The sequence below is a fragment of the Bos taurus genome, chromosome 19 (genome assembly GCF_002263795.3).
Source record: "Bos taurus isolate L1 Dominette 01449 registration number 42190680 breed Hereford chromosome 19, ARS-UCD2.0, whole genome shotgun sequence".
NCBI lineage: Eukaryota > Metazoa > Chordata > Mammalia > Artiodactyla > Bovidae > Bos > Bos taurus.
The window spans coordinates 49,854,524-49,878,138 of NC_037346.1; the positions used below are offsets into that span (position 1 = coordinate 49,854,524).

At 50.6% G+C, this 23,615-nt stretch overlaps 2 protein-coding genes across 6 annotated transcripts in view; one reads left to right on the top strand and one right to left on the bottom strand.

The window, feature by feature from the left end:
* The window catches only part of TBCD (tubulin folding cofactor D), a 148,305-nt gene that overhangs the window by 86,065 nt on the left and 38,625 nt on the right, over positions 1-23,615 (bottom strand). For all 5 annotated transcript variants that reach the window (XM_010816446.4, NM_174194.2, XM_010816445.4 and 2 more), the window contains 5 exon segments: positions 23,106-23,238; positions 19,281-19,417; positions 18,601-18,661; positions 17,465-17,539; positions 17,120-17,214 (listed from right to left, as the gene is read on the bottom strand). In XM_010816446.4, coding sequence (XP_010814748.1) covers positions 17,120-17,214; positions 17,465-17,539; positions 18,601-18,661; positions 19,281-19,417; positions 23,106-23,238 — 501 coding nt within the window.
* On the top strand, positions 470-9,247 carry ZNF750 (zinc finger protein 750). The gene is made up of 3 exons (NM_001081533.1): positions 470-525; positions 6,070-7,687; positions 7,825-9,247. The coding sequence occupies exons 2-3, from the start codon at positions 6,246-6,248 to the stop codon at positions 8,492-8,494; spliced, it is 2,112 nt and encodes a 703-aa protein (NP_001075002.1). The 5' UTR covers positions 470-525; positions 6,070-6,245; the 3' UTR covers positions 8,495-9,247.

Consider the following 23,615-nt stretch of genomic DNA (forward strand, 5'->3'; position numbering starts at 1 on the left):
CCACGGCAGCCCAGGCGGCCCCCCTCCGGCTCTCCAGGAGGACCCGGGCAGGTCTCCCAGTCCCCGGGGTGGAGGGTGACAAAGGTTCCGTCAAACCCTCACGGGGAGGACACTGGGGCTGTCGGCATCCGTTAGAAGAGATGCATTTCAGGCTAAATGTCAGCATTGGCTGCCGCCGCCTGCACACACTACAGCTCCCCTGGGAGGCCTCTACCCTCACCTCGAATGTGTGCAACCCCCGAGTTCACAAAGAGCCAGGCGGCACTACCCTGGCACTCAGGAAACCCGGGCAGGGAGCTGCCGTGAGGCATGGAGGTGGCGCTGGCTGGCCGGCTTGGTGGGTGCAAACACATGAATCGTAGCTGCGGGCGGGAGGAATATCAGGTGCATCTCTACGCCCCGAGGGCTCGACTCCTACATTAAATCCCTCCCACTGGAACAGCCGGCTCCAGTTTCAGCGAGAGCGAGCGTGAGAACAGGTCCTGCTCCGGCCCGGCAGCCACAGCTTCTACCTCCCCACCTCTGGTAAGTACCTACTATTTGTACCTACTATTTCTTCTCAAACGCAAGTTTTCTTTCAAAACTCCTCTCAGATATACCTTAAAACTATCTGCTCAGTGAATCACCTGCCCGGAGTCTCTCTGCCCTGGTCTTTTCTCTGCGGATTACTCAGGACCCAGCAGGTGCACTGCTGGAAAGGAGACCATTATTACAAAACTTTTAATAAGGCTTACACTTTATTCTAAGAGTATAAACGAGTTTATTTGGACGTGAAGTTCTCAATTCTACCATAAAATTCAACAACTTTAAACCCAAACTCAATTTGATGTTATGCTTATCTGTTCTTCACCTTAAAAAATTCACAAGTTTCAACATAAAAGGACCACATATATATATAGATAGTTGCAGATCTTAATTTGTAATTTAATTTTACAACCTTTTAGATTAAAAAAATGATTAACACTGGTAGTCCCTGGGGAAGAGACCTGGGGAGCAGAGGTGGGAGTGAGATTTTTTTTTTTTTTTTTACTGTGCTGTCGTTCACGCTTTTTGAATTCCAAACTTTGTGAATGTATTCTCTCTCCAAAAATTTTAAATTAAAAATTAAAGAGGAAAAAAAATTCAAACCTTTTGGAGTTTAAAATAAGTGCTGTTTTGACATAAGCTTACCAAGAAAACAAAAAACATCTTAACTAAAAAGGATCTCTGTACATACAAAAAGGGAATTTTCTTACTCTTAAAAAAGTTTCTCATAAATTTGCATGAAAACAATTACTGATCAAATTATTGGTCAGACTGGCCAACATCAGACTTAAAGTAATGAAAACCTGTCTACCTGTTATCCTGATTTTTATTTTGTATCAGCCAAATCCTTCCAATGCTTTAACCTGGTGCTTTAAGGAGGAGGCGGGCAGTTTGGGGCTCTGGCTCTAGGGAGGTGTCCCGAATGTTAAAGCTGTGTGTTCACTGCTGAACACTGTCTGTAACCCAGGGTCTCTGGCTGAAACCAGAAAGAGCCCCTGGTTGTCTTCCTGGATCCATTTCTCCAAACTATATTCCAGAAAACTATCTTTTACCCTAGGTCATGGTTGCCCTCATGTTTATCCTTCATTTTAAAGAACTGAAAGTCTGGGAGGGAGTGGTGGTTAATCACTGGAAAAGCTCAATTGGGAGTAAAACTCACAAATCTCGTTCTTGCGACACCCCAGTGGGTAGGCGACAATGGCGTGTCCTTGAGTTATGCAATAATGCCACATCACAATATCGTAATTATAGCATGCCCTTCAGAACGCGCTACCTGGCGAGGCTCCCTGCCAGGCAGCTGGACACCACCGGGGAGGGTGGAAGATTCTTCCAGTGCAGAGGTTAGTACGCATGACACGCATAGCTACCCGGCACGTCACAGCAATGCCCCATAAAGTTAAGCTGTAATTACCTCTATTGTGTCCTATCAAAGTTCAAAAACATCTTTCTCTTGCCTATTTTTCGGAGTTCAGACTCTCTAGAAAATTGTTAAACATACTGGCCACTCACTATCACCCTAACGACTGGCAACTATGGAGACACTTGTCCACACTTAGAAGGCTATTGAGAGACGTGCAATGGCACCTCAGTGCTTCCGAAACAGGCAGACAAAGCCCCGTGGACACGAAACCACAGGTGGCTCAGCGCACTATGTGGGCAGCACCACCCAGCTGCCCAGGCCTGTGGGAGGGGATGCCGCAGCCGGCTCCCCGGTCTCCAGGTGGGACGTGGGCAGGGGTGGCGGCACGTGAGGGGTCACGGGAGGGTGTTTTGAAACAGAGTGGGCTCGGGCCAGGGGCCACGGTGTCCCTGTGGCCCTGCTCCCTACCCACACCCCTCAGGGTGGGACTCGACTCCGCTGAGGGCACAACTGAGGGCAGGCCTCGCGCCAACAGCTGCTCGCAGGCAGGAAGGCAGGCGGGGACCCCCTCCCGCATTCGAGGACAGCACCCTGACCTAACATGCAGGGCTCCCCACGCCTCCTGCTGACCCAGTGAGAGCTATAAGAAGGGTGAAAGACGCTGTCCCACAAATAACCTTCTAGGACTAGGCTAACATCTGCATTTTCAACTAACATGCTAACGTTGCAGTTCTCCCAGGAAAGCCAAACCGAGGACCCTGGTTTGTTAACCTCTCCCTGTATGGCCCCCCAGCCCCTAGATTGTACCAGCTTTCCCAGGACAAGGACAGTGAAACACCCATCTTATCCCCTTCAGAAAAAACTTCACCTCTGATTGCTAATCTAAACTTCCTATTTACAAACTTAAATTCTGGACTATATTGTTTTGGCAACAACACCCTTTCTTTCCCCCATCCCCACCCTGCTGCCAGCCTGCACCAGGTCTGGCAGATATAAACTGACCAGAGATGGGTAAACCCTGTTTCTGTGGATGGCCAGACTGACGAAGTCCTAGGCACTCAGCTTTAGCTTCTCACCCTGTAAACTTCACCTGGGCAAGAGAGAACCCACGGACTGACATCATCTTCCTAGAGGCTGTCCCCTTTGGAAGCTTACAGAAGCCTCAATCTTACCCCGTTTATTTCTCTGACATGATTGCATTTTTATAACCTAGTGAACTAGCTCGTCTCCATCAGCGTCTGAAGCAGCTGCACTCCCTTGTTTTAATTAGTGAATTGTGCAACCCTGGAGAGGTCAGTTTACTCAAAGTTACTAAAACTGCTGCCCCTGTGACTCCATCCAGGCTCGCCTTCCAACAGTTGCGCCCTGGAATACTCTCATCTCCCAGAACATTGGCACCAAGGAAACCATCCCCTGAAAACCTGTTCACTGTCCTTGTAAGATAGCCGACCAAAGAACAAAAGGTTCAGACCAAAACTGCGGGCACAAGATCATCTGACTGAAAAAAGTACATGTTAACATAGGAGCAATTAATTCCCAAACTATTATTTTGAGTAATGCTGTGAAAACTTACATACAACAGATCTCCTATAAACCTTTGAGAAAACTTAACCAAAATGAGCTTATTTTATATTTTGGCCTCAAAGTATGAGCAACATCAAACAATAGTGCTTTTAAAGCTAACACCATCGTCATCTTAAACCCGAGGGGTTTTCAGCTGGTTTGGGCTCGCGGGTCCGGGCTGGTGCAGCAGGTGTGTGTCTGTGTTCACTCCTGGTACCACCAGGACTCTCGGGCTCACACTTGATGAAACGTTTTGCAACTGTCATCATTTTGATCACCGTGCTTCCAGCTAGTGATGAAATCATCAGTTTTCAGATCTCTGCCATAACATATCCTATACAATCATGGGAACCTGACTTGCAGAGGTTCTCACGCCTTCAGAATCAGGGAGCATAATGGGACGTGCCAGCACAGGTTGCCCTGACTTATCAGGCTGGCCCCAAGCTGGCTGGAATAGCTTCCTGACGGGAGGCAGGAAATAATGCTTTTATAGCCCAGGGCACACCTGCCCCACAAGGTATGGACTGCACTCGTAAACTATTTCGCATTTTCCCTTAATAAAAGGGGAAATTAGGAAGACGAAAAGCTGTGACCACATGTTTAACCAAGCTGGGCTTTCATACTGCGTGTAGTTCCCGCAATTGTTCCCAGGGGGAGAGGAGGAACACGGGCGAGAGTCAGGCACCAGGCGCCGCCGGGCTGGCCGCTGCCCACCTGGTACCCTACCAATGAACACCCCAAAGACGGCCTGAGGAACCCACCTCTCTAATTAGGGGGCAGCCAAAAATCTAGTTTCTCGTCCAAACTATGCACCCGAGCAAACCTGCTCTCCAGAAACCGTCCCCATGACAGAAGGCAGCAGGCCACCCAAACCACTTCTCAGAAACACGTTTTCAAGGGGATGGGACAATAAAACAGGTTAACAGAGGCAGCTTGTTGGGGGGAAGAGTGGTTCTTTGTGTTTTTAAGAAATATGAAAATAATGAGCAGAGGAACCAGTCTGCTAAGAGTAAGATCAGAGTTTTTTTTTTTAAAGAAGATATCCAAGTGAAATTAAAATCCCACTCCCTCCCCGCTTAAGCCCTCCTCTCGCAAACTACCCATTACCTCATCTTCAATGTGTGAGACGGCACAGAGGGTAGCTACGCTTTATTCTGTGAAAACAAGTCTCTTAGATTTCCCATGCATATTTCTCTATTTTTAAAGGGCTGCTTTCCAGCTCAGTGTTTTAACCAACCCGACATCTAGAAGGTGATGCTTTATACAAGCAATTTCACAAGGCTCAGAACTAACCATATTTACTCATTTCTTAAAACTGCAGTTGCAAGTTATTTCCTTTATAAGTTTATTTTTTAAAGTGTTTAAAAATATTGAGAAGCTAAGTCCTTTCGACACTCTTTTATGCAAATTAAAGTGCCGGCCTTGATTCCTCACCACCACCGCCCCCAGCTCTCCCCACCCACAGGCTTTCTCTAAGACACAGTCACCCCATGGGCTGGTCCTGGACACGCAGCCGCACCCGGCCCTGCCGAGATCCTCCCAGACCTCACGTCTTTTGTTCTCAGCTTCAGTTTATGAAGCAGAGTGAGAGCCCAGGAGTGTGCAGAGCAGCCTCTGAAGGAAATTCGGGAGATTAAGCTTGGGGGGTGGGCAGGGACAGGAGGACCCTGGGGAAGAAATCTAGAGGCCCCTTCTACAGGTTAAAGGCTGGGCTGCGTTCCTCCCAGAATCCAATCATTTCTAAAATTAGGCACCACTCACTCTGGTTTCCTCTTGCCAGGAGGGCTGCTAAGCTTTTCTGCCTTCTGGTAAGGCCAGAACAGGCAGGGATGGGCTACTACCCGAGGTGGGCAGTGGAAGGCGAAACCACATGAGGACAACTGCTTACTCACAGGCTCATCACATCTTAATATCATTCAAATCAACATAAACACAACACTTATGTTTGTATGCTGGCCAACACAAACACTACTCAGAAAGCTGACTTTTCATTTGTGAATTTAGAAGCGGGCGGGGGGTTCCCTGGGAGGGGATGTCGCATTTTTACTTGTTCTTCACTTTTAAATATTCCCTCGTAGAACAGAACACTGTGATTAAATAGGACAGATAGACTGAATGTTACAATCACACTCGCCTTGCTCTCAGTGAGCACAAGTGTGAATGTCACAGGCACGCGTGAGCCCAGGCTTTCTCAGGTCGCATTGGAGCTCAGCACTTGGTCCAGGTAACAGGACTCGTCCAGAAACCCCAGGCACACAGACGGGGGCGGGATCTCAATAGTCACTCGGTCAGCTGGGTGCACAACCTTCCTGACACATGAGGCCTCAGATCACAGGTTAAAGGTTCCCAAAACCCAAAGAGTTACAGGTATTCTGTGAAACGCCACTAAACCCTCCTGCAACCACACTTCCCCTACGGTAACAGAAAGCACTGTGGGGGTGGCACCTGGGGCATCGTAGAGGGGCGGCTGATGCCCGTCTCATACCTGCCCCTCCTTCAGCAGTTACATCACCTGGGGGGGCCTTTGCTTCTCCTCCTCCATGAGCCAGGGAGCTCAGGCTGGTTCTTCATTAGCCTGTTAGCCAACATCCTGACACTAAAGCTCTGCTCCTCCATTTCAGCTCCTGGTCCCCAAATGAGCAAGACTTCCCTGGTCACACCCACAGCCCGTGAAGCCGGCTTCAAGTAGAAGCGCTCAGAAAGGAAAGCAAAGGAGAAACGGTGACCTGCTTCCTTAAAAACAAGGCTGAACTACACAGGAGCCAGCAGGGCTCAGACGCCAAATCACAGAAGGAAAATGAGCCTTCTCAAAGAGCGAAAACCAAAAAAGCCACATTACATCCCCAGGCCCCCAGGAAAGCCGTTCAAGTACAAGTGTTTCCAGTGTCCCTTTACTTGCAATGAAAAGTCACATCTTTTCAACCACATGAAATACGGTCTTTGTAAAAACTCCATCACTTTAGTGTCCGAACAAGATCGCGTTCCCAAGTGCTCCAAACCAAACTCTTCGGACCCTAAGCAAACCAATCAGCCCGACCCTGTGGTGAAGCCCACCTCTTCCAAGCCAGTCCCAAGCGGGCTCTCACACCTGGATGCCAAGCTCCAACACAGCCTCGCCAAGGACGACATCAAGGAAAACCTGGACCTGCACGCACGCGGGCCCCACAGGTGCCTCGGACAGAAGCCCACTCCCCACAAGGAAGCAGCACCCCCAAGCCCAGCCCCAGAAGCTGCCGTGGGCACCCAGCCTGTTCTGGAAGGAGCTGTCCGGCCTTCAGCATTCGTTCCAGTGGGGGAGCACAGACTCAAAGGGCAGGAGCTCACGGAAACTCCTGAAGCGCTGGCCCTGACCCACGCCCCTGCCAAAGCCTCCTCCTTCCACACCAAGTCTGCCTTCCACGCCCCCGGCTACCCCTGGAGAGCTGGCTCACCTTTCCTCACACCTGAGTTCCCACATAAAATCCCATCCACAAAGGGCTTTGGCGCCACTTCCCCGTATGTGCACCCCAGCATCACGGAGTACCCGCCTCATTTTTACACGGAGCATGGACTGGCCACCATCTACTCACCCTATCTACTCGCAGGGAACTCGCCCGAGTGTGACAGCCCCCTGCTGTCTGTCTACGGGGCCCAAGACCAAAGACACTTCCTGCCTCACCCAGGGCCCATCCCTAAGCACCTGAACCCGGCTCCATCCACATACGACCACTACAGATTCTTCCAGCAGTATCACTCCAGCCTGCCAATTCCTTACGGATTTTACAGACCCGAGTCTGCATTCTCCTCCTACGGCCTCAGACTCCCACCCGTGGCTGGCATTTCACGGGACCAAAGCTCACATCTACTGGAAGAAGCTGCCCTGGGTTACCAGGCCTTGAGTCCCTCCAAGTTAAACTCCTCCAACTCCCACAAAAAACACACAGAGTTGGAGAAGCAGAGTCCGACTCCCGAGGCTAAAGAACCTTCCAAAGATGGGCAAAGGGACACGGAAGGGACCAAAATGAGCCCACGCGCGGGCAGCGCGGCCACAGGCTCCCCGGGAAGGCCGAGTCCCACCAACTTCACACAGACAAGCCAGCCATGCGCTGGCCTGTGCGGCCTCTCAGATGCGCCCGCGTCCAGTGCCCCAGGAAGGATCCCACCACCTGAACAGGGCCTCGCAGCCTTCAAGCCCATCAAGAAGAACACGGAGCACCCACATTCCCAGGCCCCAGAAAACAGAGCGGTATCTCCGAAAAGGTAAGCGAGTCCATTTTCCAAACCTCTGAAGTAATGTCTCTGGTTGGGCTCAGTCAGAGGGGATGGCAGTTGCCCAAACTCCCTGTGGGCAGGGTCCCTTAGCAAGGTCCCTGTGACGCCCTCTGTGTCTCTTCCAGCCTCGAGGCCTTGAGCACAGATGCTCCAACTCAGCTGGGGAGCCTGGAGGCCGCCCCCTCCAGCCCGGAGGACGGCTCCAGGGCGGCCCCGCTGAACCTGTCCACGAAACCAGAGGCTGAGCCGGCTGCCACGTGCAGCCCCGCCCATGGAGGATTCGTGGAGCCGCAGGACGCGCCCCTCAACCTCTCAGTGAAGGACCCCTGCAACGCCCTGACCTCAAGGCCCTCTGTGTGCAGCCCGCCTCGAGGAGCCGAGCCCGCCGCTGCCCCCACCCCCTCTCCAACTCAGCAGAGGGAACCTGCAAGTTCTGGGGACGGGCCTGACCCCAGCTCTGTGGAGGCCCCGGTGCCCAGCCCCACTGGGAAGGCCCAGGATATACGTGCAGCTGACAGCGATGAGCAGAAGCAGACGGCAGCCGTGGCCCTCTGCCAACTGGCAGCCTACAGCCCGGGGAATGTCGAGCCCGCGGCCCAGGAGCCCACCTGCCGGCCAGATGCACCCACCCCCAGGGCCCCAGAGAGCCAGGAGGCTCAGTGCGACCTCAGACCCAAAGGGCAAAAGAGGACGAGCCCCAGGGAGGTGGGGAAGGGCCAGCAGGGATCCAAGAAGGCAAAGCCCAGTGACACAGCCAGAGTGTTCACACTCCGGAAGAGAACTCGGGTGTCTTAGAGCCGCTCCCGGGCAGCCAGAGCTGCAGCCACAAGACGACCTGCAATGTAGGCAAGACAGCAGCAAACCCCCACCTGGCCCTCACTTTTCTCGTCTGGTCATTTTGACACCTCAGTTGTCTTCTTCACAAAATAGGGGGAAAAAAAAAAGATAAAACTGCAACTCAATCCAGTTTTGTAAATATTAAGCATAAACGTTAAAAGGTGCTTCTGCTTCTGGCTGTAAAACATTTGAATGACTCACACTTTAGGACCTGATGCAAATTGTCAAATGAAACGCACAGGACCGAAAGGCAACTTTTAAGTGTTAGCATCTTAGAGGAACTCTCTTTAAAAATACTTTTCTTATTTTTAATTGTTTTTCTATTATGTCTACTATGTATTTCCAAGTAAAGAACAATTACTGGGGGGAAAAAAATGCCAGGAAAAGACATTTCCGGTACTAGCATTACAGTGCTATATGTAAAAATGCTGTTTGTTATGACTGAATCACAGACAGCAAGAGGCTATTTATACAAGTAATTTATTTCCACCCGGAAGAACGCGTTGCGGGGAAGCCAGTCTCCACGTGCTCGGTCTTCACTACATTACAGTGCATCTTCTGACACATTCGGCTGGTTTTCCACTTCCTAAAATGATGTATATGTTGCTAATTCTCCAATAAACTCATAGGGAAAATTCAAGGTTACGTAAAAAGAAGATAAGCATAAATGCTGTGTTATATTTTGCCACAATAAATAAACTCAATGAAAAAGAAAAAGAACGGAGGCAACAGCAATTAAAGCTGAGGTGGGGATGCCTCAGCGAGCGTGTGAGGGTGCGCGTGCGTCTGCTGTGCACCAGGGGTCATCAAGCCTGGGTGAGGGCACGTGCCTGGGGTACCTGTGGAGACCAAACATCCAGGGCCTCAGTTTCCTAAGCCGCCGCCTAAACAGCCACAGGGCCCCTCACCCTTCACAAGGGCCATTCCCCACTGTCCAGAGGGTGCCTCTCAAAAGCATAAGGTGTGGGGAGAGGGGGTCAAGAAAGGGCCTGGAAACGGTGGCATGGAGCTAAGCTGACTGGACTGAGTGAGCTCCCTCCACAAGACGGGAGGTTTCAACGCAACTCTGACCAACGCAGGGGCAGTCCCAATAGAGCCATCCAATGAGAACGAGCCGTTCCCAGTGACAAGCACGCACAACAAGGCTTCTCAGCGCTTAAGCCAAAAACTTACAAGCTTTAAATAAAAAGTTGCCTTGTTTTAGATATAAGCACTATTCACCGAAAGACTGTTTAGTCACTAAGTCGTGTCCAACTCTAGCAAACTCATGGACTGTAGCCTGCCAGGCTCCTCTGTCCATGGATTTCCCAGGCAAGAATACAAGAGTGGGTTGCCATTTCCTTCTCCAAGAGATCTATCCAATCCAGTGATCAAATCCGCATCTCCTCTACTGGCAGGCGGATTCATACCACAGAAAGACAGCCTGAACTAAAAATCCATCTAGTTGATAGTTGCATTTCAATAAGATATTATTTTCAGTTGTTTTGATCAAGATTATACTAATAACTAATTCTGTAAAAACTCAATCTAGAAAACTTCTTAAGCAATTAGTATCTTTTGGTAGAACAAAATGTGAAGAGCTGATGTCTGCGTTCACAGACATCCTCGTGCTGAAGACGCTTGACAGAGAGATCAATAGAAGATTCTCAAGCACAGAAACATGTTACATTAGGAAAAAATCCTCTGGGAGAAGTAAATGGAAATACAAGCTCAAGGAGACGAAGGATAAAGTCCCTGCATTTTAGATGGAGTATGGTGTATTCCAAGGCATCATGATGCCTGGATCCCACCAGACACATCCCAAGCAGTGATGCAGTAGCTGTGTTAAAACGACAGCATTCATGGGACTTCCCTGGTGGTCCAGTGGTTACGACTCTGCTCCCGAGGCAGGAGGCCGGGGTTCAATCTCTGGGTCAGGGAACTAGATCCCACATGCTGGAACTAAGACCTGGTACAGCCAAACAGTTTTTACAAGAAAGTTGTTTTAAATAACAAGGACTTCCCTGAGGATCAAGGGGTTAAGACTCCACCTGCCCATTAAGAAGACGCAGGTTTGATCCCTGGTCCAGGAAGAGCCCATGTGCTGCGGGGCAACTAAACCCATCACCACAACTACTAAGCCTGCTTTCTAGAGCCCACACACTGCAACTACTGAAGCCCATGAGCCCTGGAGCCCGTGCTCCGCAATAAGAGAAGCCACTGCAATGAGAAGTCCGTGTGTTGCAATGAGAGAGTAGCCCCTGCCTGCCACAACTAGAGAAAAGTTCACGGGCAGCAATGGAGACCCAGTGTTGCCAAAAATAAAAATAAAATAAAAATAATTTTTAAAATCCTCCTTATTAAAAAAAACAAAACACTATTCAGTATGGCAAACAACCGGCTTTCCAGCAAGTTAGATTTATATAAAACCACTGATACCAACTCACATACTCCAATACTTTAGCCATCTGATGCAAAGAGCCAACTCAATGGAAAAGACCCTGACGGTGGGAAAGATTGAGGGCAGGAGGAGAAGGGAATGACAGAGGATGAGATGGTTTGATGGCATCACTGACTCAATGGACATGAGTCTGAGCAAGCTCCAGGAGATAGTGAAGGACAGGGAAGCCTGGTGTGCTTCATGGGGTCTCAAAGAGTCAGACGCAGCTTAGCGACTGAATACCACCAACCCACAACAGGGATGTAGAGCTGGTCTTGATTCTTTTAAGGTAAATAGGAAGCCACTGATAAAAATCGTTATAAATCATCAAGGATGGCCTGTGAGTCCCTGCCCCACACCACCAATCCAACACGTGTGCTGTTGTGACCTGAAACCAACGCACACACGCACAGCCTTCCCCGGCAAGCCTGGGCTCTTGTGTTTCTGTATACCAATATGCTTACAAAGACCAAAAACAGGGGACCCCTGCTTTCCAGCCAGTCCGCACCCTGAAGGAAGCAGAGCGTCAGAAGCTGTTCTAGGCTTGGGGCCCAAAGCCTCGGGCCCTGGAGATAAGCTCTCACCTCATGCTTTACAGGCAAGAACATAAAACTTCCATTTTGGGGGCCCAAAGATTCTAAGCTCACCCAAGAATGTCCACCACCATCTTAAATGACAACAAGAAGAAACAGAGACAGTTAATGACTGTTTAGAGCCCTGCAAACACACAAGCCAGGGAGCCCCAGCGCTGCCTGCAGATTTTCACGGGGGAGCCACATGTGCCTGCAGCCCCATGAAATTAACCCGCCTAAGGGAATTCCTCCAAAACGTCATCTGCACACGTACAGCCACAGAAACCATGCAGGCTCTCTGCAACTACTTTTACAAGCACAGTGGGTTCTTAGATCCTAGCAACAACAGCAAAAAAAAAACTCCGCCTTGCTGATTTATCAATGACAATACCTTTTTTCATTCACATATAACCCAACTCCAGAGCTGTCTCTAACCTTCCTGTATAAAAAGCAGTAAATCCTCAAAAATTTTAGTACAGAATTACCATGTGCACCAGCAATTTCACTCCTAGACATACACCTAAAAGAAATGAAAACCGGGACTCCAACAGATGCAGGCACCCAGTGTTCACGGCAGCATTATTCAGAATGGTAAAAAGACAGAAATAACCCAAATGTCTACTGACAGACGAACACGTAAATAACAGGTCGTCCACACACAGAGGGCTGTCACTCAGCCATAGAGAGGAATGAGACTTGGGCATGAGCTACAAAACGAACTTAACCCGGGAATCCTAGATGAAGCAAGTAGGACACAAAGGACAGCCCTGCACAACCCCACTTACTGAGGCCCCAAGGCAGTGAGCTCACAGAGGCAGGCAGATGTGTGGGTGTCAGAGGCCGAGGGGAGGGGAGGTAGGGGGGGTTAAGGCTTTAAGGGGACATGGCTTCTGTTTGGGAACATAAAAAAATCTGGAAATAGATGGTGATGATAATGGTTATACAACACCGTAAATGTAGTTAATGCCACTGAACTGTACACTTAAAAATAGTTAATATGGCAAGTTTTATGTCACATATGGTTGGATGGCATCACCGACTCAATGGAGATGAGTTTGGGTAAACTCTGGGAGTTGGTTATGGACAGGGAGGCCTGGTGTGCTGCAGTCCATGGGGTCGCAAAGAGTCAGACGCAACTGAGCTAATAACTGAACTGATGTCATATATATTCTAAAATGTTTTTTGAAAATCGATAATGTAACAAACCATAGCCACTGAATCAGACACTTACAATAGGTAAACAGTATGTTTGGTGAACTACACATCCTGGTAAAGCTGAAAATAACTTCTAAAAAGGATCCTTGTATTCACATTGAAGAAACAAAAGTACTGACAACCTGCTTTGTACCAGTCTTACCAGCAGCCCACAGCCATCTACCTCTGCTGCTGCTGCTGCTAAGTCACTTCAGTTGTGTCCAACTCTGTGCGACCCCATAGATGGCACCCCCCAGGCTCCACCATCCCTGGGATTCTCCAGGCAAGAACACTGGAGTGGGTTGCCATGTCCTTCTCCAATGCATGAAAGTGAAAAGTGGAAATGAAGTCGCTCAGTCGTATCCAACTCTTAGCGACCCCGTGGACTGCAGCCCACCAGGCTTCTCCGTCCATGGGATTTTCTAGGCAAAACACTGGAGTGGGGTGCCACTGCCTTCTTTGCATCTACCTCTACCCCTGGTTTAATCTTCAACCAAAATGCCCCCACTCCCAAGACAGGGAGAGGAGTGAGTATGAAATGAAGTACGCACACACTTTCACTCAAGGAGAAAAACATTTTGATACAGAAAAACACAACCCCTACTCCACACACTAAGCCAGAGATGTCTTGGTATGGCCATCACTTTTCTTACAGGCTGGAATGTTCAAGATTGCACAAAGGTTAAAAATCAGCAAAGCGCATAGTCGTCAGGAGAACAAGAAAGTGCTAGGAGAGGTCAGGAGCAGTGGAGAAGGAAAGCCAGGCACACAGGCCCATGGAGAGGGAGCAGTAAGGAGACAAGAGAGGTCAGCACTCTGCACATGAAGGCTGTGGCCAAGGCAGGACTCACCCACAGGCACAGGCTGACCCTAGGCGCCATGGCCACTCCACCAAGGAGGCAGGGCAGCAGCCTAGACCATCCCAGGAAGCCAAGAATGTATCTGAGGCTGACTTTGGCTTGAGGACCCCCACTTCCCTAGAAGCCCTTCCTGAGACCACACAGCCCACCAGGACTCCGCCACCCACACCCCAGCCTCGCAGCTCTTGGGGCTGGATGGTGGCTCTGCCAGCCTTCCCTACATTTCCTAATAAAATAACTTGCACACTTAATTCTGTCTTGGTGTCCACACATCTTCTCAGAAGACCCAGAGTAATACTGGAAAGCTATTCAGATGCTGGTTTTTGGATGATGTGACAGAATATCGCCATAGGGAGCTCCACGAATTGGTCCCTCTACCAAGGAAACCAGTAAGCTGGTAAAAACAGAATCTAGCTTTTCAGCACTCTGGAATCTAATAAAAAACCTGCGTCAACCAACAGGGTGCTTAGTGAACAGAGAGGCTACTATATTTCAGCATCTAAGAAGCCTCTGTTAGGTCACTGGCGATACACTAAAACAAGAGAAAAGAGACCTCAGTGACCAAACAACAAGGAATAAAGTCATTGCAAAAAAAAAAAAAGTCACGAATAAAGAGACAACTAAACAATCTTCAACAGCAAGAGCAGCAAACCTCTGACAAGGTGGAACTTGATTTCTAGAGTTACCACATCATATGTCAGAATGCCCAGTTTTCAATAAAAAAGTAACAAGGCATACAAAGAAAGAAAAAACTATGGTACAGTCACAGTGAAAAAAAAAAGAAACTGACAGAAACCACCTCTGAGGAAGGCCAGACAGCGTCTTACAAGACACAGACTCAATCAATTATCTCAAATATGCTCCAAGAGCTAAAGGAAACAAGAGAACAATGTCTGTACAAACATGGAGTGTCAGTACAGAGACAGGCTGTAAAAGAGACCACAGAGAAATTCTAGAACTGAAAATATAGTCAATGAAATGAAAAATTCAGCTGAGGAAGGAGAACAAACTGCAGGTTTGAGCAGATAGAAGGAAGGATCAGAGAACCTGAAGACAGGGCAATTCAAACGGCCCAGTCTGAGGAGCAGGAGAAAGGGCTAAAGAAAAGTGAGTGGTGTAGGCCCATCACCTCTGGAGCCTGCTCCAGGATAAGACCGCAGTTGCCTGCACAACCCCTCCGAGGCAGGAGACAGCACAGCTCCACAACCCACCAGCCACACGAAAGGTCGCGGAGAGGCGTGGCTCACCTGGAGGGCGCCACAGGCAGGAGGCGGCCAGCACCTAAGACCACAGGCCAACTCACCACATGTGACGTCTCACAGTTTTTTGGCCCCATCTTGACACTTTTCATCTACATTTGTCTACAACAATACACTTCATCCAGCACTCTACGTTCTCACTCTGGCTGCTTGCGGCTGGTGGAGGCTGCTGACGTCATGATATATGACAGACAAGACACTGTGCCAGCCGGCCTCAGGCACGAGAAGCCGTGAGGGCTCTGGTCTCCTTCAAGTTAAACTGAAATTGGCACCACAGAGGCAGACTTCCTCTTGACCTGTGACACCCTTGTGCACACACACACTCCCACACGTCTGTTTTCACAAATAAATGTGTAAGTCACTTAGGGTGGAACAAGAGTAAGTAAAAGTACAGCAGTACATCTCCGTGGCCTTGGGGTAGGCAACGACTTCTTAGATATGAAACCAGGGGCACAGGCAACAAAACAGAAAACTGGTAAGTCAATCAAAACTTACAGCTTCAGTGCATCAGACTCCATCAGCAAAGTGACAAGACAACCACAGAGGAGACAGAATATCCACAAATCATGTATCTGATAAAAGGCTTATATCCATCAAGAACTCATAACAGTAGAAAGACAAACAGCCCAATTTTTTAAATTAACAAAGTACTTGAACATACATTTCTCCAATGAACATATCCAAATGGTCAAAAAGCACATGAAAAGATGCTCAACACAGTTGAGATGCAAATCAAAACCACAGTAAGACACCACTTTACACCCACTAGGATGGCTATTAAAAAAAAAAAACAAAAAACAGAGAAACATCAGAGTTGGAAAGGATGGGGAAACTGGAACCCTCATACGCAGCTGGTAGGAATGTCAAGCGGTGGTGCATGGTACAACCGTCTTGGAAGAGTTTGCAGTTCCTCAAAAAGTTGAAGACAGATCTAGCATTGATCCAGCAATTCTACTCCTAGGTCTACACCTAGTGATTTGAGTATGAGAACTCAAATCACGTGGCCACACAAAACTTGTACACAAATGTTCAGGGCAGCATTATCCACAGTAGCCCAAGGTGAAAACCCAAACGTCCATCACCTATGAGAAGATTAATAAACGCGCAGCCATACCATGGAATATTATTCAGCCACAAAAAGGAATGAAGTACTACCACTATACGGTACAACGGGGCTGAAGGTTAAAAACATTACACTGAGTGAAAGAGGCCAATGCCAAGACCACCACTGGAGATCCCATTTACACGAAGTGTCCAGAAAAGGCAGTTACAGAGACAGAAAGAGATCAGTGGTTGCCTGGGACTGGGGGTGCTGAGGGAAAATGGGGAATGACTTCTCCGGAGTATGGAGTTTCTCTGAGAAACAATGAAATTAGACTCAGATGGTGGTGGTTGCACAACTCTGTAAATATACTAAAAACTACTGAATTAACTCTTTAAATGGGTGAACTTCACAATATGTTAACATAAATTGTATCTCAGTAAAGCTGCTACAAAAATAAGCTGAAAGAGCCCATAGAAATCAAGGGTCGAGCAGCTCTGCACGTGCCTCACAACACCGGGCGCACAGCCAGCGCCTGCAACAAGCCCACCGCTTGGCTGCTGACAGCACCTTCTCTGCACAGACGTCATCCCCAGGGCGCGTGCCATCTGTGGAGACACTCCAGCAAAGGCCCCTCTTCATCCCTCCCAGGTATCCAGCCCTTCCATCCACAGGCACCGGTGCTCCCAGGGACATCCCCACCCACCACAGACAAGCTTCTTGTGGCCTTGGTCCCAGGCTGCACCTCCATGTGGCCGGGTCCTAGAGCTAGGACACACAGGCCTTGAAATCAGTGGTCCGTCTGCACCCGCCATGCTGTCCCCCTGCTCAGACCCACTGAGCAGCTTCCGCCCCATCCCCTCACTGGCATGAGTCTTGCTCCCAGGAACCATGATGTCACTGCAGGAGGAGAACCACGGCCATGCACACATTCTTAATGGGCGACAGCACCCCCACGAGGGTGAAATTGGTTCTGGGGGACAAGACAATCCCAGACATCACAACAGCTCACGACCCTCCAAATTGGGACCGACAGGATACTGAAACTGCACAGAAGGGAGACGAGACACTGGGACTCAGAAAGGCCTACGTGAGAAAGAAGCCTGAGGACACAGGCCTAGAAGGCTCTCTCCTGCAACACTCACGATGCTCGCATCATGCCAGGGACTGGGCCGCGCCAGGACGGGGCTGGATGAAGCACCACAAGGTGCACACACAAACTGAGCTTCACACTCACCGTCTGAGAGCCGGGAAGGGAGCAGCAGGCCTCGTCTGCCCAGTTCCGCCAGCGCCAGACACCCGCCATGCCAGGCACTGTCCGTCTCCTGGAAACTGAAAATACAAGAGAGCCTGAGACCCCAGCACCGTGCCAGCTTGTCCCCCCAGGACTCAGAGCACACGTCCACCCACTGGGCTGAAAGCATCATTAAAACTCTTAGTAAGTTTGTCAGCTAACGAGGTAAAGTACTCCAAACCAACTGGAGACGACAGCCATGTTCAGATCTCCAGAGAAAGAGTCCAAGTCCTGGGTCAGCCTCACATGCCCCAGAAACACACCTCCCTCTGTGATGTCCCCACACACCTGAAACAGTCCAGCACCGACCCGGTCACGTCATCCGCCAGCTCTTTGGGCAGTCTTCCGGCCATCCTACCAATTCTGAAAAGGAAAAGCAGCGTCAGCATCTGTCAGCATCACCAGCCCGTCGAGAGCCCATGCTACACTAGGAACATCCCGAGAGACTGTCCTTCCCGCCAGAGAAGGGCCAAGTGGCTGAGTCTGTTCCACAAAGGCCAGCTGCCCCATCGGGGGCCCATTACACTGACATGAACACAGGACAGGTATCTGGGGGACCCAGGCAAAGGGGGCCCACTGGGCACGTGTTTGTCTCGGACAGTCAAGGGTCCCAGCTCAGCCCCCAAGGTCTGCCCGGCAGGCTGTCCCACCCCCATGCTGGATGCCAACTGGGCTGGCTCCCCTAAGGTCACCTGCCTGGGTTGTGTCCCGGCCAGGAGCACCCCAGGAAGACCCACCCTCCCAGCCCATCACATTCCAAGCAGACAAGACTCTGGGCTTCAAAGTTACCCAAAAGCCTCCATGTGCGCCCCCTTTCCCTGCTGCTTGCTATGTGAATTAGTTGGCACAGAAACCCAGAACTCTCGGGGGAGGCCCACCAGCACTTCCATCAATTTTACTTTTCCCCGTAACCATTTCCTTTGTACTCTGTCCCCCATGTCCCTCTGGCCCACCTGGGTGGGCCTGGGCACCTCTGCTGGTTGTTCCCTCAGGCGCAGCAGAGGGGAGATGCCAGACTCTGGGATTAAGCGGGGCTGTGCAGCACCCCTTCCTACATGAGGGGTGTACCCCTGGCCCTGGGAGCAGGAAGTGAGGGTCATGGCGATGAGGACATGGACGAGTAAGAAAAGGAACACCTGAAGGTTAACAAAAGGCAAATGTGGCTCACTCCAACCAAAAATGCAAGAAAATGAAGGAGCCACTGACCAATCTCAGCAATGTTCTTGAAAATTAGGACATAAAGCAATAAATATAAATTAGGAAAAAAAAAAAATCAGTCTACCTTTTAAAACTCTCAGAGCTGTTCACAGCTATCAAAATCCACAAGAAGTTCTTCATGATTAAGAAGACCCAGCAGACCCGTGAGTACCTGGGAAGTAAGCTGCCAGCCCCCAGCCCACCCCTGGCCTGAATTGGGCACCTACCCTTTGGCCGCAGACCACCGCACGATCGTGTCCTTGTCCTTCAGCCCAACCAGCAGCTGCTCTGGAAGAACAAAGGAAGGCCAGTCTGTGAGCCGCATGGAAGCACTTGGAATTCAAGCTGAGCTCTCAGTTCCCAGCTTTAAGGTAACCCACCCTGCACGTCACTCCAAACAACACTATGAAGGGAATTACAGGAAGAACCTTAAGTCTAATCATAAGAAAAGGACATTTCCTCCTGTGTGTTTTCAAATCATCATTTAAGACCAACTTCTGCCATAGCTCCTAAAAAGTACATCCACCCCTCCTCACAGGCACTGGGCAGAGAGCACCAGTGAGGGAGGCTGCCCAGAAAAAACAAGTGTCTGCTGGAGGCTGCAGAGAGCAGTTCTCCTGGGGACTGGGTCCTGGAAACGGTCAGCCACTAGGAGAGGCTGCTCAGAGGCCTTGTGAGCACGACGGGCCTTGCAGGCCGGTCAGTGGAGGCCCTGCTGGAGAGCAGAGGCAGGACGGAGCCTGTGGAGGTGTACACACAGGGGCACCCTGACCACAGCAATCTAGGGCCACATCAGAGGGCAAGGGGGACTGCGGGTGCAGGAACCCCCAGCCTCTCCTCCCGCCCTGCAAAGACCGGAGGTCGAACTGGGTGCCCTGTAGGTGGAGATGAGGCGGCCCGCACTCACCGATCACACTCTCCACCTCCTCGGGGACGTCATCCTGTCCATCGCTGTCGGGGGTCTCAGCCTGTGTCACGGGCTCTCTGGGATTCTGAATGGAATGCTGTAAGCTCTCGGCCAAGGAGCGGCAGCCCCGCTGGTACCTGCAAGGAGCAAACAAACCTCAGACCCACTGGGACACCCTGGAGCTAGAAACTCCCGACTGATTCAGCAATTTATGAATAGCATCACTGTGAAAATTCCATGTGCTTTCCAGGGACGGGATGGACAGGAAGGAAACTGAGCAATAACGGTTGCCAGCATGGACTGTCAAAGAAAGATGACCACCTCATCTGAGCTTCAGAACACAGATTCACCCTCTAGAGGACTTAGAAACCCTCACGCGTTAGAAAGCTTTCTTAGCAGAAAGGCAGATGATAAAGCGTGACAATAAGAAAGCCTGTGACTGAGATGGCAGGAAAGGCATGTTCGAACCCACTGGCCTTGGCCCTATCTCCATAGGCTCCGCCTCCAGGTCCCAGCTGAGTGCAGTCCCACCCCCGCCCCTGGGCCAGGCCCTGCCTTCCGCACCCCAGGGGCCACAGCTGGTCCTCTCCAGCTCCCAGAGCCCGCCTCCTGAATGGCTCTCACTACTTCCTGCCCACCACACCCCCCTCCTCCACCTACTGAGGTCACCAGCATTATCTCCCACGGCGCCCTGAAGGGTCCCACAGCACAGGCCAGCTCAGCTGTCTGACTGCACAGTCCCTGAACTTCCGGTTGCCTCAGTTTCCCTGTCTGTAAAGTGAGGGCAGATGGGAGGATGCGCACAAAGCACAGACCAGGGCCTGTGCAGAACGAGGCCCACAAACACCGCCTCCCTTCCTGGAAGCCGGCAGGCACGCTTGGGCCTGACTCTGGAGCAGCTCCATCTCAGGACAGGGCCTGGGGCACAAATGGTGACAGGCGGAGTTACAGCATGACCACTAGGGGCCGTAGCCTAAGGCCAAGTCCGGCAAGAGATAACTGGGGCTTTGGAGATAGAGGCAACCTGGACGCTGTTAGCTGTGGCCTTGAGGCCTCAGATTCCGTGGGGCAGTTCCCAGGATGGAAGGTCAACCAACCACCAATGGCCAGTGATGGAATCAGCCCTGACTATGCAATGAGGCTTCCAGTAAAACCCACAGAAGCCCCATGCCCTCTCCCTGAGCCCTGCCCTGCCCTGCCCTGCCCTCGGCATCTCTTCCACTTGACTATTCCTGAGCCTTTTGCAACAAACCAATCATCTCGTAAATAAAATATTTCTGAGTTCTGTGAGCCACTCTAGCAAATTATCAAACCCAACAAGGGGGTAGTGGGAACCGCCAACCTGTAGCCCAGCTGTCAGGAGCGCAGGTGACAACTGGGACTTGGAACCAGGAGGGGAGGGGTTGAGGGGGAAAGAGACAGTCTTGGGGACTGAGCCCTTAATCTGTGGGATCTGGTGCTGTCTCCACGGAGACAGATTCAGAACTGAGTCCACACTGCAGGTCACCCAGAGGGTGTCTGACAACTGCCTGGTCTGGGGAAAACAACGCAAAAGAATCAGAGCAGCAACAGGTAACTGAATCAGGGAGAAGGTCACCAGGCGCCACAGGACTGTGGTCATAAAGCGCCCAACAAGCAGCAGGCACGTGGTGACGACTGTTGACTCTGCCGCTGTTCTCCTCCAGTGAGGACATGCTCACCACCTCACAGGCAAAGTCCTCATCACTGTCCAGCAACCAGGGACCAGACAGGCTGCCACCGGACTCTCCCTCCCGCCTTAACCACAGATCCAGACAAAGTGCATAAACCAACTGCTGGCAGGCACAAGACACCCACGGCAAGGCTCCAAGCCCTCACAGCAGAGAAGCCCTAGGGCGCACCCACTGTCCCCTCTGCTTCCTCCCAGAGGAACTTTCTAAACCACAGCACAGGAAAGTAGAGCCCAAGCAGAGAGCCACTGTCCTGACGGGCAGAAAAAAAAATCGTGACGAGATGGCTACTAAGTGGGGACAGACACTAGAGGAAGCGGACCTGAGAAAGCACCCCAAATTCTGCATAAGTCTCCTGAATCCTCAGGCAACTGTGAGGCGCGTTAAGATCCAGACGCGCCATCAGAGAGCAGGTAAGAGGCCAAGAGCCAGAGTCCAGAGGTACCCGGGCAGTCACTGAGTGTGGGTCCAGCAGGAGGGACCGACAGGCCACACGTAAGACACAGCAGCTGCTGCGGGAGCGAGGGCTGCATCCCAGTGGGAGGAATGGACCAGGCCCGGGCAGATAGCAAGGTATCAAGAGGGGCAGTGCAGCCAGTTACCCGCCTGCCAGATAGATGCACTCCTAAGGGGACGATAACCAAAAAGGAAATGAATCTACAAGAGAACGTGAAAGTGCATCAGAGGGGATAAAATGAAAAAAAAGACGGAAGAGACAGAAAGCAAACAACAGGCCGGAAGACTGAAGCCACCACGTTTAACGATCACACTGTGTCCACGTTTAACGATCACACTCAGTGTCCAGGGAGGTACAGCCTGAACAACGTAACTGTGATGCTGAATTACTCTCCTTCCCGAGTAAACGCTTAGAGTACTTGTGGCGGTTCACTTGAATGTGTCAAGCTGGCCGGGTCACAGGGCCCAGATATTTGTTCAAACGTTATTCTGGGTGCACCTCTGTGGGTGACTCTAGGTGAGATAACATTTACCTTGTGGGCTGAGTAGAGCAGCTTGCTCTCCCCAGTGTGGTGGGCCTTGCCCAGCCTGGTGAAGGCCCGGGGACCACAGACTGGATCACTCTCCCCTCAGTGAGGGATTCTTCCTGCCTTCAGACTCAGACTGAAACATCAGCTCCTCCTGAGTCTCTAAGCCTACCAGATCTGGACACTCACAACCAGGAACCAATTCCTTGTGTCTCTTAACACACATACACACACACCCACTCCCACACTGGTTCTGTTTCTCAGGGGAACGCTAACATAGTACAGAATGTTAACCTTTTACAGCGTCTGGAAAGCAGACACTAACATTAGTCTCATAAAGTTTACAGAACATCCTTACAGTATGCAGAATACTCAAAAGGTATTTCAGTAAAACATCACTAATATATAACACACTTCTCTGCAATTCCCTATAACTGAAAACATAATCAATGATTCCTCATCATCAAATAATTCCTCCCAAAACATACATATTAATACTTGAAATAAAACTGAAGACTGGGTGGGAGTGGGGTTCAGGATGGGGAACCGATGTACACCCATGGCTGATTCATGACAACGTATGGCAAAAACCACTCCAATACTGTAAAGTAATTAGCCTCCAATTAAAATATATTAATTAATTTTTTAAAAAAATACTGAAGACTGTTAAAAATGTAGTACCCCAGCACAATAGAACAGGCTGTTTCCATGGGAGCCACTAGGACCATTAAGACATCTTTTCCATCCTCAGACAGAGACAGCTCTCTCTGAGTAAACCCTGAGGAGTGAGCCTGAAACCCAGACTGAAATGACCAGAATAGAGCTTCCCCTGCGGTGTGACCCGTCAGTGATGCTGCCCTACACTAGAACAGGCACTTTCAGAACAAGAGACAAGCTTTCCCTCTCATCAGCCCCACTTCAAAATTCTACCTGGAAGATGTGAAGTCAGAAAATAATCCAAAGAAAAAAGCTGCTCCTTTCAAAATCAGAAACAGTCTTGAGACTGGGGGGGCGGGGGAATGAAAGCAGGAGGACACATCAATTAGCCCACTGGGCCCAGATGCCTGAAACCCCGGGCCCCACACCAGCCTCCAGATACCCCAGGCTGCATGGTCACTGCTCAGTCTACCAACCTCCATTTGGCCACCTGGGGCTTCAGGAAGGTCAGGCCCAGCCGCTGCACGAGCTTCACCCCGAGCTTCCGGAGCAAGGTCTGGTTGCTGTCGGGGAGCCTGCAGCTGTCCAGGCACTGGAGAACGGTGGCAGCTGCGAACACAGAACATCCTGCTCAGTTTGCTGGAAAGGTTTGTGTGATCTCCCAAACCCACCAACCCCACCTGACATGCTCAACATCAAAACCAGACACTTCCCGGGCCCCTCCTCCAAGTCAGCGTGAAGGCCCACATCAACGCTGCGCCCCTTGAGCTCTGCTTCATTAAGACCTCGTCACCTCATGTCACTTAAGCGCACTGGAGTCGGACCTGCTCCACCAGGCATCCAGAGGCGGGACGCAGAGGAGCCCAGGGAGCGAGGAGCACCTTGAGCAGAGAGGCTGGGTGAGCGCATGGCGCTGGAGCACACGCTAAGGGCCACGAGGACCATGCAGACAGACTTGGGTGTGAGGCTCTAAGAACAGGGAGGGA